The following is a 16836-nucleotide window of genomic DNA, read 5'->3' on the forward strand; positions in this document are numbered from 1 at the left end:
GAGCAGCAGGAGCCTCTCATTTACTATTCACTGCTGAAAGCAAGGGGCACACCTGCAAGGGCATTTAATGATTTTTTCAAGTCTGGTTATGGCCCTAGAAGGAGCCAGGGGCACCACCAAGCATTTTCGTAATGTTGTAGGGGGGTGGGCTACATGAAATGCACCAGTGCCTCAGCAACATTTAAAAAAAAATGATGTCTCCTGGGTCATAAAATCCATGACCCCAGGAGAGCTTACCATATTTTTAAAGCACTTCTAGGTGGAGCTCTATGCTTTCCAGCTTGAATGCAGAGCCCTCTTGTGACTGTTTTTATGGATGCATTATTTTGTGGGTTAAAAAATGTTGAACGGAAGATTCAAGGAATGACAATCTCTTTTATGAAACATTGCACTGTGTGAATTAATGAAGTTTACATTTGATTAAAGTTATTGGTGATTTGTTTTACAAAGATAACGGGTATATGTTGATGTGCTAACTCCTTCATAAAGCCAATAAGCTCACTTTCTATATTTTGGTGTTCTGACCCTTGAACAAAGTCAGTAAGTCTGCTTTACTTAAAATAACACCATTATAACTCATGTCCTAAAGTAAGTATAACTCTCACCTTTGCCATGCGCTGCTATTTCCTCACATATTACATCACTCATGACATCTTCTATGACATCATTGATGACATCACTGAGACATCTGAAATGACATCATTGATGACCACACTGTGTATAGTGGGGGGGCAAGTTATAGTTCCTTTAGGACATGAGTAATAATTACTTGAGATTAATAAAACTGGTGAATTTTGGTGGTTTTGTTTGTATAAAACAATGGGCTTGATTACAACTTTGGAGGAAGGTGTTAATACGTCCCAAATGTGACGGATATACCACCAGCCGTATTACGAGTCCATTATATCCTATGGAACTCGTAATACGTCTGGTGGTATATCCGTCACATTTGGGACGGATTAACACCTCCTCCAAAGTTGTAATCAGGCCCAATATGTGTTAACTGGTGTTCCCCCCTAACTATAACGTTCCTTTAACCTATTGTTTTTTTCAGCAATAAATATATATATATATATATATATATATATATATATATATATATATATATATATATATATGTTTATATAAATCTATAGATAATACTTACTACCCCTATGTGAAGCACTAAAGCACTTGCCTACCTGGGCAGCATGCCACGCCATATAGGGCATGTGGTTGGAAGTGTGTTGTCTTTGTCTCTTGCGGAAAGTGTTTCCTTGCTGTGCACTATGACCACTGAACTGGAGTTATTGTGCTACAGGATGAAGTGGGTATTAGTGTAATGGATGAAGAGTTGTGAGAGACGGATGTGCAGTTTATGGTTTCCAGTTAGATACCTTTAAGGTATTTCTTATGATCATAGTCCACTTAGCTAGTTACTGCACTGGGTTGTCCAATCTGTAATACGTTGTTTGAAAGTTCATGGTTCTGAGCAGGCATCACTGGAGAGAGAAACAGTGGCGAGATCTGCTGGGACTGACTTTGTTACTATCACCCAATTCTGATTGCCATTTTGAGATATCAAGAAGAGGTCATAGTATGTAGTTAGTTGGGACCTGCAGTAGTGGAAGAGTCCTCAGATTGGCCAGCAGTACGTAGCACATGCTCAGTTATTGCATGCCTGTTCAGTTGTTGACGGCTGATTGTGGGTTGGGACAGTACTGGGTGATGGATGCAACCCGTAGCAGATTTGCTTTATATGAGTGTAAGAGTATGAAGCAGTATAAGGGGGTTGTTATGCAGCCTATATGAACTTCAAATGGCTTCCAACTGCTGAGTGTTATGGTTTTGGTATTAGTGTGGCCAGAAAATATATATATGAACTGACAATATCATATAATATCCAGGGCAGTCATGGGCCAGCCCTTCATAACTAACCTGAGAAAAGTGCTGATCAGGCTATAGTCCAGGATTGTGGGATGATATAGTTATCTTAGAAAACAGCCATGTTTTCAACTGTCTTCTGAAGTGTGTGTACTCTTGAAAGCTGTGAATCTTGGCTGGTAACAAGTTCTAGAGCTTGACAAAGCCTCCTATAGATTTATTATTGTAATGCGGTATGGTGATCAAAGGTGCAAGTTTGGAGAACATGCCGTTTCATTTGTTTTGCTTGAATTTAACTTGTAGAAATAGTGGTCTTTTTCCTTGGGAGGCTTTATGGACAATTGTGGGTGTCTTGAACATTGCTCTTATAGCCACAGGTAGCCAGTGGAGTGATTACAGGACCGGAGTCATGCATTCTCTTGGGTGGAGGCACAGAAAGTGCTTTGTGTGCTAAGTGCTCCGCTGAAGGATGCTGGTACTATTTTAGTGGAGCTGCTAGAAACCTTGATGCTGTCTGTTACATCTGCAGGTGCTCTGTTTAGTACTGCTGGTACAGTCCATTACAAGTATATCAGTCCTTACGAGAAGAGCTTGTGTAGTGTATAGTAAGAACGTCAACACTTTGGAGAATTGATAACACCGGTATGTAGCAAAGTGTTGATTAGGTCTACTTAAAACAAAGCAGCTTGACCAGAGAGCTGGTACAGTCTTTTGAAAAGTGCAGTTACCTTGCTGAGAAGTACTGGTACCGTCCATAAAAACAGAACCCCTGACATTATTTGGAAATGACTGATGAATGGTTTGTTTGGTGTTGCAGACAAATGTCCTTCATCAAAATCACCACCCATAATGAGAGGAACAGCCATGACGATCAATTTTAAACAAACACGCCTAATTCATGGCATTTGGTTCATCGTGCAGAAGTTACAATATTTCACACAAAAAAAAATTACAACCCAGAGCAGATAATCACCAATTTTAACTGGGAACCTGCTTTATACTATACACCTCCAACTACTCAAGTTTTAACATATGGCACCTTTAGCTTCTTGTGGGCAGACTAATGAGTTCCGTGCTTCAGATCCAGAGCCACTGTATTTCGCGAATGTTTACACTGACATACTAAAATCTCATGTTGACATTCAAGTGGCTACAGAAAGTTCCTGCTTTATGTGTTAGCAAGCAATAAATAATTATTCCAGATGTGCCTATTGTCTGTATTGCAGGCAAGGAAGGAAGGGAAACGTGCTTAACCACACATTGTAAACAATGCAGACGTTTACCACACAAGGGTAACCACGCTTGCCGGAACAACAACTGCCTTTTTCTGTGCCTTAACCACACATGTGCCAAACCACGAATATGCGAGGGTAAGGCACAGAAAAAGGCAGAGAGCAGGAGAAGACGTGGTGAGGGAAGTGGGGCTTGGGCAGTGTTGGGGGTAGTTTTTAGGGGTGGGGCTGAGTAGTTCATTTTTTAGGGGAGGGAAGGGGGTCGGGTAGTTTTATTTTTTAGGGCTTAGGGTGGGTGAGGGCTCAGGGTAGTTTAGCTATTAGGAGTGGGGGTTGTTTTTAGGGCTCAGGGCGAGTGGGGGGGGTCAGGGTAGTTTCGTTTTTAGGGCGGGGTCAGGGTAGTTTTTTTTTTTAGGGCTTAGGGTGGGTAGGGGGTTTAGGGTAGTTTAATTATTAGGGGTGAGAGGAAGGTTTTAGGGCTCAGGGCGGGTGGGGGTGTTGGGTAGTTTAGTGTTTAAGGGCAGGAGTGGGGGGGTCAGGTCTTTTTTTTTTTTTTTTAGGCTTAAGGTGGTAGGGACGGGGTACTCTAGCTATTAGGGGTAGTTTTGGGCCTCAGGGCAGGTGGGGGGTGTCGGGGTAGTTTAGTTTTTAGGGGCAGGGTGGGGGGGTTTGGGGTAGTTTAGGTTCTACAGATGGGGATAGTTTGGGGCCTCAGAGTGGGTGGGGGTGTCAGGGTAGTTTAGTGTTAAGGGGTGGAGGTGCGAGGGTCGGGTGTTTTTTTATTTTTAGGGCTTAGGGTGGGTGGGGGGCTGGGGTAGTTTAGCTATTAGGGGTGGGGCTGGGGGTAGTTTGGGGACTCATAGTGGTTGGTTTTTTTTTTATGCCAGAACCACAGTGCTGTTTCCACATACGCCTTTACCAGGCATGCTTTTACAGTGAAACACGTTGTAAAGGCATGCATGGTAAAGGTATGTGAGGGACTGATGCGGTTCTAGTTCCAATCGCGTTAGGGCATGTGTTGTTCCGGCATGCATGGTTCTGTCATACATCCAGGCAGGAATGTTTGCTTTACCAATGCTTGTTAAAAGGATTCTAACGACTCCTCTGTGCTCTGGTCATTGAGTGGTTTGCTTCTTGTATCCAATTATATAATGACAGGAGCTTTAGTTTATCCACTGTTAGATGAGTTTCCTGTAGTGCTTAATTTGTGCCTCTGGTTGCCGCTAGTGGACAGCAAAGTTCATTTTTGAGCACTGGTACTTCTTTTTCAACATCAGAATTCAACCCAGAGCAATTTAAAGGCTGAAAAAGGAGCAGAAAGGAGGGAGAGAAATATAGGTAAAGAGTGACAAAAGTCGAAAACAGACATGAGAAGAACTTGTAAGAATGAGATAAAAGCAGGAAATACAGGGTGTGGAATAAAGAGGCATGAGATGGAATCAAGACTAAGCAGTCTTGGTGTTTGGTAATGACAAGCAATGACCCGGGCATTTATACTAAAGCCACGGTCTAGAGTCGTGCAAGAGTGCTCAATCTCCAGTGCTGTCATGTTCATTGATGACTCTCTTTCTAGAGTGATCTTGTTTTATGAAATCAGGAAAGCTATTAAGGACACAGTGGAGATGGGCAAGCCACTGAAAGCTCCAGCCCGGCTTGAGTCTGAAACCTTGCTCTCCCTCAGCTCCCGGTGTCGGTGGAACTTTCAAGCCCATGATGAGCCGCGCTTTCATGTGGCTTCGGCATGCCATTCTCCCTATACCCTCATGCACAAATCGGTAAAATCAATGTATTAACATTTTAGTTAAAAGCAGTAGCGGCTCGCTGTGTTAGACGGGGCGGGACGGCGGGCGGGGGAGAATATTAAAACATAAAAAAAAAAAAAAAACGTACCTGGGCCACCGCTGCCTGGAGAACCGCGCGGCTTAAAGCAACGTCAGGATTGGCTGGGAGCGCCCAGCCTGGGCACTTCCAGGCAGACTAGGAGCCTGTGCAGGCTCTCTCCAGCCCGGCAACTGTGTTGCTGGGCTGGAGAGAGCCCTGTGCGCTTGTGTGTTTGGCCGGCAGTCTCGGGCCGGCCAAACACACATGCGCTCTGAGGGAAGTCCACACAGCACTCCCCTCTGCTCGTCACACCCTGTGGCCCACTCCTTTCACAAGGTAGGATTAATAAACCCAGTTCAGTATCCCTTCCTTGTGAAAGGATTTGCAGCGGTTGCTGCTGGTTGGGGGGTGGTGACGCGCCTCCGCCCTCATGGAGGAGCCGCCCCTGGTAGCTGGTTTACAGAAAGTAAACCCAGAACACCTAAATTAATGGCAGTGCCCCCAGAGTGGGGGCGAGGCAGGAACGGTTCTAAGTTAAAGTTTAAAAACGATCACTTTTAATAAATACATCTCAGTGCTGTACTACAGTGTGACATATAAGCATCAAAACTTCCACATGTTGAAGAAATACACTTTTTTTAAAGATACTTTATCATATTTTTGTGATGTCTGTTGTATCATTTACATGACAAACATTTTCAGGGCTCGGCTCATGCACTAAGAGCCAAGCCAGACATTTGGCTCAGCTCGCCATGTTCATTTGTTGGCTCGTCCATCTCTAGTTCACAGAAGTCATTATTTGCTGCCAATACTTCCCACTTGCTGTTGCAGGAGTGCTGCAGGTAATCACGGCGTACTTCGACATCAGCGACAGCAACGCAGGACTGCTTCAAACAGGTAACTTAGTATCTCGCTTCTGAGCGCCATCTTCATGTGACTTACTGTCTGCCTACATGCGGAAGGCCACACTTTACTGTAGAAGAAATAATATTAAACATGCAAAATCACTAAGCATTCTATTTTTATTTGAACCATCTTGAATACATACATAATATCAACAAATCACATTTTAGATACAACTGAGATTAAAAGCAAATAAAAAAATCAACCCGTATATTACTTACCAAAAAACTGACAAATAAGCAAACACAAAACATTTTTTCAGTCCATTCTCGAAGAAATAATCTGTGCTATAAAGAACTAGAAGAAAGTGAGTGTATAATTTTTCAAGTTTCCAGATAAGTGTATTTTATTGTGTTCAGTTTCTTTACAGGTAACTGGCACCATCCAATGGTATGCCACCACTGTGAATCAAGATGCAAAGGAGATGCTGCGGAAGACCAGGCATTTGCCACTTTGACTATGTGGTGGGCAAAACAATATTTCACCCCTCGAACATTTGTGGGTAGATTACAATAAATGGTCTGGGAACTCAGAGGGTGCTTGCATCCATTTGTGTGCTTTTGGGGCAGTTTGGTATTGCAGAAGTGTCTGCAAACATTTGTGTGGCTCCTTCTGTAATGCAGATGCGCATTGAAAAGTGGGGCGTTCATTGTTTGAACAGGGGGATGAGCTATATGCCAATGAGGGTATGCATTTGTCTTGCAACATGGCAGGTGGATGAGCAAAAATTGCCCTGGAAGGATGCCCTAACTTTGTGCCCGCCTTAAGTGTGCCCTTTGGAGGAGGCAGAATGAGAGGCAGACACAAAATTACTTTGACCAAAACACCTTTTCTTAAAATTCGACAGTTCCTTAATGTCTTCATATTTAACTTAATTTGTAATGTGTATTTTTGTTTCTATTATCTTTCTATTCACATATCTATCTATCTATATATCTATTTTTCTGTCTATCAATCATGTTTCATGTTATTTTTACTTGGGGGAATAGTCCCCAAAATCTCCTTAATTTATTTATTCCTATATAAGATTTTGTTTTGATGTTGTTTATATAATCGTATAGTTCATTTGTTTTTTGGGGTAGGTGCATTTTCCCTTATCCCATCCTCTCTCTCTCTCTCTCTATCTATATATATATATATATATATATATATATATATATATATATATAGTTACTCGAAGGCTCCGCAAACCCTCCTGATGTAGTGCTGACATCTGACTGGCTGCCATCACCTCAACAAGGAAGTGTTGGTAGCCATCTTAGGACTCAGCTTCAGCCAAGTCCTTCAAAAATAGATAAAAAAGAAAAGGGGCCAGGGTAGGGACACCCTGATCCCTTAGCTCTGGTGCCTCGCCAGGGCAAAAAAGCATTTTCTTAAAAACATTTTCACCAACAGTCGTGGCAGACCGGGTGAAAATTTTTTTAAAAAAAAAGTCTGGGCTCCCGTGCTTGTTTGGAGAAAACTCCCAGGTGAGCCAAGACCCGGGGGCATTGTTTAAAAAAAGGAAGGTGGCACATGGGGCCCTCCTCCTGAGGCTCATTGAGCCCTGTAGACCACCACCTCCCTGGGGCTAAATATTTATAATGGGGGTGTTGCCCAGACCCCCATGCCCCTGGGACCACCACCTTCTCGGGGCTAACTTTAAAGTAATGGGGGGCCTTGCAGACCCACCCAGGCCCTGGGGACCACCACCTCCCGGGGCTAACTTGAAAGTAAAGAGTTGGCCTCACGGACCACCAGCTCCCTGGAGCCAAAATAAGTTTTGAAAATTGGAGGGGGGGCACGCAGCCCACCTCCTGGGCCATAAATGGCCCTGGGGACCACCCCCTCCGTGGGGCCAGCCTGTGGAAAAAGGAGGGGGACCACAGGCCAATAATGGCCATGGGGGACTGCAACTGCCCGGGCCGGCTCCTGCTATGTCCCGGAGTGCCCATCCCTAGGACATAGCTGTGTTTACTCTGCTCCCAGGAAGCTAGAGCTGTCAAACCGCTCTCGCTTGCTGGGAACTGAGTTTTTGTCTGTTTCCCTAGCTGCAGAGATGTGGGTAGGGAAACAGAGGAAATGATTGCTCTCACACACAGTGAGATGCATGTTTAGCAGCTCCCTGTGCGTGACAGCAAAGCCGACTCCCGTAGGAGGCGGGGAGCCAGCTGTGAACAAAGGGTACCCGCACTGTCCCCAATGCTGCTGACTGGGTGCCCGGGGACACGGCTGGGCCCCGGGGGATGGGGTCCCTGGGGCCAAAATTGGCCTGGGGATGGGGAGGGGTGAGGCACATGGTCCCTCTCCCACATTAAAACAAAATACATTTTAAGGCTGGGCCCAGGGGATGTGGTCCCCTGGGCCGAGATCGGCCCAGGAAGGAGGGCCTCCCTCCCCTATCACAATCTGAAATCCTTCATGAAGGTGAATGCATCACTAATCTATTAGAGCACAATCTCGGACTGTGACGAGTAGGCTCTTTCTTGTCCTGTCCTGGTGAGAGTAGAGTCCCTGGTTCTCCCTTTAAATTGCTACGAGTATGCAAATGTGCATGTCACCTGGAAGCTGCGCCTGCTTGGCCCTGCACTATCCACCTCAATAGTATGTAAAAGTCTTCACCCATTTTGCCAGGATGATGGACAGCTTACCAAAGGGCCCCCCAGTGCATTTGTCACCGATTTTGGTGACACGTTCTTGATACTGAGGAATATGAGGACATCTCCACAAAGCAAAGATGGACTTACCTCACTCCATTACACAGCTGTAGTGTAGAATATGTACTGGGCATTTACACAAGGAAGCAGAAAGAACTCCATTTGGGTAGATATTTTGTGCAGGCACCCAGGCCCAGTGGTCAGCTTCAAAGGATTTACCGCCTTTGAAATCCCATCTCTGGTTTATGCCCCACTTTGAGCATGAAAACCAGCAGGAAACTGTAATCAGAGTTGATGGAGTGCCCCCCCTCAGCCTGCACCACCCCCACATGTGGCAGGTGAGGTGATCACTCCATTTAATTTTCTTCCATCTTGTATGGCAGGAAAATAGCCTATTAGGGTTAGGGATGTGACCCCTTCCCACAGGAGGTGGTCACAGTGGGTGCAGCCACCGTACGGTAGGTGGCCCATTGGCCACTACCAGGTACTTCCCTTAACACTCCCTAAATGCAGTATTTAGTGAGCATTCCTAGATCTGCAGATCAGATTTGACGGACACAAGAAGACCAGCGACAAAGAACACCCAGGGCTCAAGAACAAAAGTCCTGCTGCAAGAAGAAAAAGGCGACAAACCCTGCCTGCTGCTCCCAGGACTTGACAATCGCCGCTGAGCAGTCGACTGGACATCGGATGGATTCTAAGAAACCCCAGAGTTCCTCCAGCCTTCTGAAAATCACAAAGAACCTCCCTCTGAGTGAAGACATCACTTTCTGCACCCTGCAGGCAAGAAACCAGTGAAGTCCAGTTCACTGGCTGCTGACCAATGAACCAGACAATAAAGTCCACTCAAATTCTACCCAACAGACTCAGAAAACAAACCCTACCAGTGCCCCAAGTTTGGTGGCACTGCGACCTCCAGTGGCTGAGACATGCCATAGCCTGTGGTACTGGACCCCCAACATCACGTTCTCCGAGGACCAGAAGCAAACACCACTCGAGAGACTTCAGGACACCCAAGAATCACACCCCAAGAGTGGCCCTGCTGACCTGCAATCCACCCTCAAAGTGACCTGCACCTGGCTCCAAAGACTCCTTGATCCACGACCCGTGGCTGACTTATCTGCACTGCACCCGGCCTCTCTCACCCCTGAATCATAAAACCAGCTGTGCTCTAGAGGTTCTTAACCCCTTGAGACCTCTAAACTCCAAGAGGACACATCAGAACTACCCTTAAGTCCACCTGTGCAGTGTAATTCCCCTTCTCCGTTCTGCACCAGCCACAAGACTTTCAGCCGCTCCTCTCGCTTAAACCGGGAACCGTCCAAACTTCTCCAGCTGGCCCAGAGGACATGTTGACGACCTCGACCTAAAAATAGAAGGTGGCACCTGTGAGAGCATTGCCTGATTTTATATGCATTTTTTACATTTTTCCCATTGATTCCTATGATGCATAATTACTAAACATTGAAAAATCATAACTTAAAAAGTACCTACCCGATTTTGATAATCTTGAACTTCAAATTTTCATAAAAATCTGAAGTATTTTTGTAAATTGGTCTCAAGTTATTCTTTTGAGTTTGTGTCCACGTTTAATGATACTGTGAGTACAACAAATGCTTAGCATATCTCCAACATAAGCCTAACCGCTCGCCCACACTACCACAAAAACAGAGCATTAGGTTGTCTGCTTTTTACCCCTGGACACCATGGTGCGGTTGCTTGGACTCCCTGCATGGTGCATATCATTTTTGTACACTATATAGAGAGCCGGCCTCCTACACACACCCACATGGACACTCACACAGACACACTCAGACACTCTCTCAGACACTCATTCGCCCACTCAGAGACTCGTACTCACTCACAGACCCACTCAGACACTCATGCACCCACTCACAGACCCTCTCAGACATTCATGCACCCACTCACAGACTCACTCGGAAACTCATACACTCACTCACACACTCAGAGACTCATGCCCTCACTCACAGACCTACTCAGACACTCATAGACCCACTCACAGACCCACTTAGACACTCACATACCCACTCATAGATTCACTCAGGGACTCATGCACCCACTTACAGATCCACTCACAGACTCACACTTTCACTCACAGACTCACTCAGTCACTCACGTACCCATTCACAGACCCACTCACAGAGACACTGTCACACCCACAGACTCCCTCTCACACCTTGTCTCACACCCAGACGCTCTCACACCCACATAGACCCTCTCACACCCACTCTCACACCCAGACACTCTCACACCCACTCTCACACCCAGAAACATCCTCTCACACCTATTCTCACACCCAGAGAGACAGGCCATGCGGCCAACCCCAGTGGTTGGATTAACGTGTAGCATTTAAAATTACTTTAAGTTAAAAAAAACCCATAGAAATTAACTTTAAAAAACAAAGGTTACAGGGATGTTATAGTTAGATTCTGAATTTACTCGCACAAAACCATAGAAATTCAGCAGTTATAGGCATGGTAATTTCAATTAATTATAACTAGCGCCTAAGGTAACTATAACTCATGTCATGCACTGCTAATTACCCCAGATATTATAGCACTCATGACAACTTTTATAACAGCCATAAAAATATCAATGAAACATTAGCAGTCAAAATACTGAAGAAAAAACTGTGCATGGCGGGGGCGCGAAATAGAAATAATGAGGAATTGATAATGGTCTTCTAAATTTGGTAATGTAAGTGCACAGAGACATTTGAATCTTGGGTAAAGCAGGGCACAATGCAGATTTATCCCAAAGAATTTGACCTGTAACGTAATGAAGCCAAGATATTTTCTTGGTTCACTCCTGTTCTGTTTGTACATAAAGACCTATCCATAGGTAGAGGGAAGTTTGATAGCAGCCACGTATTAAAATTACATAAAGTATCAATAAGAAGCTTTGGGTATGCTAGTGACCTGGTCTTACCTTTTACCTACTCTGACCAGAATCGAATTGGTTGGAGATTCATAATCAGAAGAACAAGCTGCAAAATAATTATTTTTCCCACAGAACACACTGAAACTTTACTTGGTTTCCAAATAACTGTCCAATACAATAGGCCAGGGAATATCTGCACCTAAAAATGTTTATAAATAGTTGTCTACTCTGGAAATCAGAAATGACTAATGTAAAAAAATAGATGCAAACTATTAATCATAGGTTTAAATATTTTATTAATCTATGCAAGGCTGGGGCATCGGGAGAGGGTTTTAACACCTATTAAAAGCAAGGTGTATTCAATATTGTTTTACGAGACAGTAGCCTATACACAAATAATATGATGGACATGATAGCAGTTCAATCAATGCTCAAGTTATTCTGTTTATGCCAAAGGGGTTGATCCAGCCCGAGTTAGGTTTGACATAAATGTTATACATAGTGGATCACTAACTCTGGATCTATCTATGTGCATAAAGGCACAAGGGAATGCATTGAAAGTGGTTGTAGGTAAGGAAGTATGTCATGCCCAGGATGCTGAGGCATGCAATCGCCAAACCCACATATTTCATTTAGAGAAATGAAGGGATTGCAAATTAGCCTTTTGGTAACCATTGCTAGATTAGACGTTTTGAAAAATCATGCCCTACAGATATTCTAGCTTGTAGCAGCAAACTGAACAGTATATATATATATATATATGTTCACTGAAAAATGGCGGCAGTTGGCCATAGGGCCTGGTATAGGCACCCAACTGTGCACGTCCTTTACCCATGCACAGGGGAGGATGCCCGCAAGACCTGAGCTGCAGCCAGACCCTGCGGCCAACGCTCCAACCAACCCTGCGGCCAACATTCCCCAACCACCCAAACCCACGCTGCGCACAGCCTTTTCGCCGTCCGTGGCAGGAGTTAGCCGCAGATTCTCTGAGTGTGTGAATAGGTGTGAGAGGGTGTATCTGGGCGTGAGAGTGGCTGTCAGATTGTCTGTCTGGGTGTGAGATTGCGTACATCAGTGTTTTAGTGGGTGCATCAGTCTGTGCGCGGGTCTGTGAGTGGGTGCGTAAGTGTCTAAGTGGGTGTGTATGTGGGAGCAATTGATTGAAAGAGAGACAGAAAGAGAGAAAGAAAGTGAGAAAGAGATTTTTTAGGCTTTAATATCTCATATACTTAGAATGAGATATTTTTGTTTGACTTAACAAAAAAATTGTATTTAATATATTTTTTAAAAGTTCAATTTTTTTAATTTGAAAAAAAAATGGAAACGAGTCTGCGACCTTCACACTGAGCTATGAGGGTTTTCTTTTTTTTTTTGCCCTTTCTGGGATTTGTATAAAAAAAAAAATAGGGACCGCGTGGGGAGCACTCAAGGGCCCACACGCGGTCCCTACTTATTTATTTGTATTTAAAATGGGCTATGTGGGACTGCGAGGGAGACCTCAAGGGCTCCCCCTGTGGTCCCTACTTAAAAAAAATATATATTTTTTTTCAAAACAATGCCATTATGGGCTACCTGGCACTGTGAGGGAATCTCCCTTGCAGTGCCAATGCTTCAGCAACCACAGAGCTGCTTTGACAGCAGCTCCCTGCTGCTGAAGCATTTCATCTCTGTTCCCTGCATGCGTGTAGAGGACAGAGATGAAACTTCAGATTTTGACAGCGGGACCTGCTTTAAAGGTCCTGTTGTCAAAACCCAATGTGTTTGCTGTGGCTTGGCTGCAGCCAAGCCACAGCAAACAGCTGTGCCCCGGGGATGGGCACCCCGGGACATAGCAGGAGCCAGCCCTAGGGGGTGGCAGTCCCTAGGGCCATCAGAGGCTCCTCAAGGGGGGAGCACGCGGCCCCCTCCCAATGAGATCTTACCCCCAGGGGGTGGTGGATCCTGGGGCGCAGGGGTCCCATAGGGACCCACCCCCTCTTAAAAGAAAAAAAAAAAACATTTGCCCTGGGGGGGTGATGGTTCCTAGGGTGAAGGGGGGCCACAGGGCCCCCCAAATTAATTACACGATCGCCCTGGGGAGGTGGTGGATCCCAGGGCAGAAGGAGGAGGCCAGGAAGCCCCCTCCCGCATATTACAATAAAGTCCTGGGGAGGTGGCAGTCCCCAGGGCAGCAGGGATACCACAGACGGGGGCCGCATCCCCAAAAAGTTAGCCCCGGGGAAGTGATGGTCCCCGGGGCAGTGGGAGGTGGCCAGGGCCCCTCCCTGCTTTTTTTTTTTTTTTTAAACCCCGGGACTTGACCCACCCGGGGGCATTAGACAACGAAGCGTGGGAGTCCGTGCTTCATTTAAAAAAAATGTTATGTGCAGATTCACAGATTCGCCATGTCTCCGCTTGTAAAATTAAAAAAAATGCTTTTGAGACCTGGGGGGCTAAGGGGTCAGGGTGTTCGTACCCTGGCCCTTTTGATTTTTTTATACTTTTAGTTTTGGACTCGGCTTCTGTTGTTGAAGTGTCATCAGCCAATCAGATCTCAGCACGAGATCATTAGGGGTCGCGAATCCTTCCGGTCCCTAGATATAAAATGTGTTTTCCCTTTAATTTCTCAAAAACTACTGAACAGAATTATACCAAAACAAAAAAACGCTTTCTGGACCAGGACCTACCTTCCTGCCAAATTTGGTGTAATTCCATCCAGTAGTTTTTGCGCTATCGCTGTTCAAAATCCCTATGGAAAAATTAATGGGGAAAACATGTTTTGAGACTCCCCTTTTTTCTCACCTCCTCTCCCCCTGGACGGATCATGCCGAAACTTTCCAGGCAGCAGCTGAGGGATCTGGCAATTTTTTGGGGAAAGTTTTGTGAAGATTTGTCAAGCGGTGCCAAAGATATAGGCAAGTAAAAAAACGCGTAGAAACGTGATGACTACCTAGTGGTGACGGCCACTAGGTTACATATATATATATATATATATATATATATATATATATATATATATATATATATATATAATGATATAATGAAATTGTCCATTATCACCAGAATATTGTCTCTAGTCTTGCTGCTAAAGCAAAATACATAGACTTTGTGAATTTTAGGACTCTTTAATCCCCCATTCTCCAATTTGAAGTGGCCTCGGATCGAGTTTCTAATGAGCCCTGACAAATAGACTCTGTGGTTATTCCAAGTAGACCATCAAACATATTTTTTATCTGTAGCCACTGCTTCATAAGTCTTCTGTGTCTTAAGTTTAGCAAATCTCGTATTTGGCCAGTTCACTTGGAAATTTGTTGGCAGCAACACAATAGGTCTTGTGGTTACTTTATGGGAATATTTGGAAAATAGTCCAATGGAGTTTCGAAATCTAGAGCATAATGTTGTTATTACCTTTTTATTAAGTGTCTTCGTTTGTATGCTACAGTCTTTTTTAACCTATCTTACATGGTGACTGTGCAATTCTGCACGAATCTGGGGCAGTTCTTAAGCTCAAAATTATATTTTTAATTAGCTGTTTTTAAATGTATTTACATTTACTGCAAGTGATATGTGAATCTAAAAAAATACTTTTCTACTACTGCTACCGATATGGATGTGGGGAAGAGATTTCTCCACAAGGAATCATATTTTCCTACTGAAGTGAAAAATAAAGATTGCAGTCCAAAAGAGCCACTCAGCAAAGTTATACACTACCCACATCAGCTGTGGCCTTCTGTAAAACCAACCAAATAAACTACAGCACTCAGAGTTTGTAAATGGTGACTGCAGGAAATTCATCCTTTTTGCCCTGATCAATCCCCATTTTTGCACTGATGCTGGTGGTTACTGGTTCAGAAAGTGTTGTGGGCTCTGCTAACCAGGCCCAGGGTCAGTGCTCTATCCTCTAAAGGCATACGCTGATTGGTATATGTAGGAGGCTGGCCTGGTTTGTAGTGGGTACCCTAGGTTCTTACACCTTATACCAGGTCCAGTTATCCCTTATTAGTGAAATGTAGTCAGTGTTCTAGCAGCTTAGGCTGTTAGAGGTAGCAGTAGCAGAGCAGCTTAGGCTGAACTAGGAGACATGCAAAGCCTTTGCAATACCACTATAGTTACACAGTACTTATGCACAATAAAAGACAATACTCAGTGTTACCAAAAATAAAGGTACTTGATTTTAGAGACACAAGGCCAAAAATATCTTAGAGGCAATACTCCTTCTGGAGGTAAGGATTATACACAATATATACACTAGAGCAGTGGTTCCCAACCTTTTGAGTTCTGTGGACCCCCACTTTACCACTATTGGAACCCGAGGACCCCCACTGAGTCATTATTGGAATACGGGGACCCCCCACTGAGTCATTACTGTAAGCTGGAGACCTATTCTGTTAATATTATTTAATTCTCTAACAAGTCACGGACCCCCTGAAGAAGCTTCGCGGACCCCCAGGTCCCCAGACCACAGGTTGGAAACCACTGCACTAGAGACCAAAATCAGGTAAGTAAATAGTCACAGAATAGTGCAAACAGAGGAAAATACCATAGAATGCTAAAGGAAGAAATAGGTCTAGGGGCAACACAAACCATATACTAAGAAAGTGGAATGCGAATCACAAATTCCCTCCTAGGCAAGTGTAGTGTTTAGAGGGGCACTGGGTGTGTAAGAAAACCACAAAGGTGAGTAACTACCACAACCCAGAGTCCAGGAAAGTAGGAGTAAAGTACTGCAAGTTTCCTCAGGACACACTTAAGTCGTGAAAAAAGTTATTGCAAGAACCAAGCAAGACTGCAAGCAACAAATGGTCGATTCCTGGAGCTGAAGATCTGTAAAGAGAGGAGACCAAGTCCAGAGGTTGCAGAAGATTCCAGGAAGGACAGGAGCACCTGCCAACCTAGAAGATGGTGCAAAAGAGGACTCTCCGGTTGGAAGAAGTCTGCAGAAGAGCACCAAAAAAGATGGCTGCAGGTTCCTGCATGATTCAAAGGATGTCCCACGTCAAGATGTTGGATACAGGTGAGTTGCAGCGCTGGATTCGTTCAACAAGCCTTGGTTCAAGCAATGTCGCAGTTTGCATCAAAATGGCACTGCCTGCACCCAGGAGGGACCTGGGGACCTCAACTTGGACTGGGGAGGCAGAGGGGGCTCCCAACACTGGAGGGAACCCACAGATTACCAGGCAGCACCCAAGGGAGTCCCAGGACATGGGGACAAAGAAGGTGTAAATTACGGTTGCTGCAGCACTACAAAAGAAGGCCCCACGCTGCCGGAGAACAATTCAGTGAGTTGAGCATTGAAGGATAGAGTGCTGGGGACCTGGGCCACGCTGTGCATGAAGGATTCTTGCAAATAGTGCACAGAGGCCTCAGGGGCTAGAGATGACGCAGTGCATAGGGGTACCGTCGCAAACCGGGAAGGCAAGCTCTTACCTCCTCCAAATTTGGACAGCTGGACCTTAGGACAGTCTGGGCCGAATGGGTCCACCACCTGTGTTCCAGGTAGC

The 16836-nt window shown here is 44.9% G+C and overlaps 1 protein-coding gene across 1 annotated transcript in view; it reads left to right on the forward strand.

The window, feature by feature from the left end:
* LOC138286527 (protein spinster homolog 3-like) overlaps positions 1-16836 on the forward strand; it is a 389154-nt gene that overhangs the window by 17134 nt on the left and 355184 nt on the right. Inside the window, exon 2 of the mRNA XM_069226888.1 lies at positions 5748-5813. Coding sequence (XP_069082989.1) covers positions 5748-5813 — 66 coding nt within the window. The remainder of the gene's footprint in view (positions 1-5747; positions 5814-16836) is intronic.

This window comes from Pleurodeles waltl, chromosome 3_2, assembly GCF_031143425.1.
Source record: "Pleurodeles waltl isolate 20211129_DDA chromosome 3_2, aPleWal1.hap1.20221129, whole genome shotgun sequence".
NCBI lineage: Eukaryota > Metazoa > Chordata > Amphibia > Caudata > Salamandridae > Pleurodeles > Pleurodeles waltl.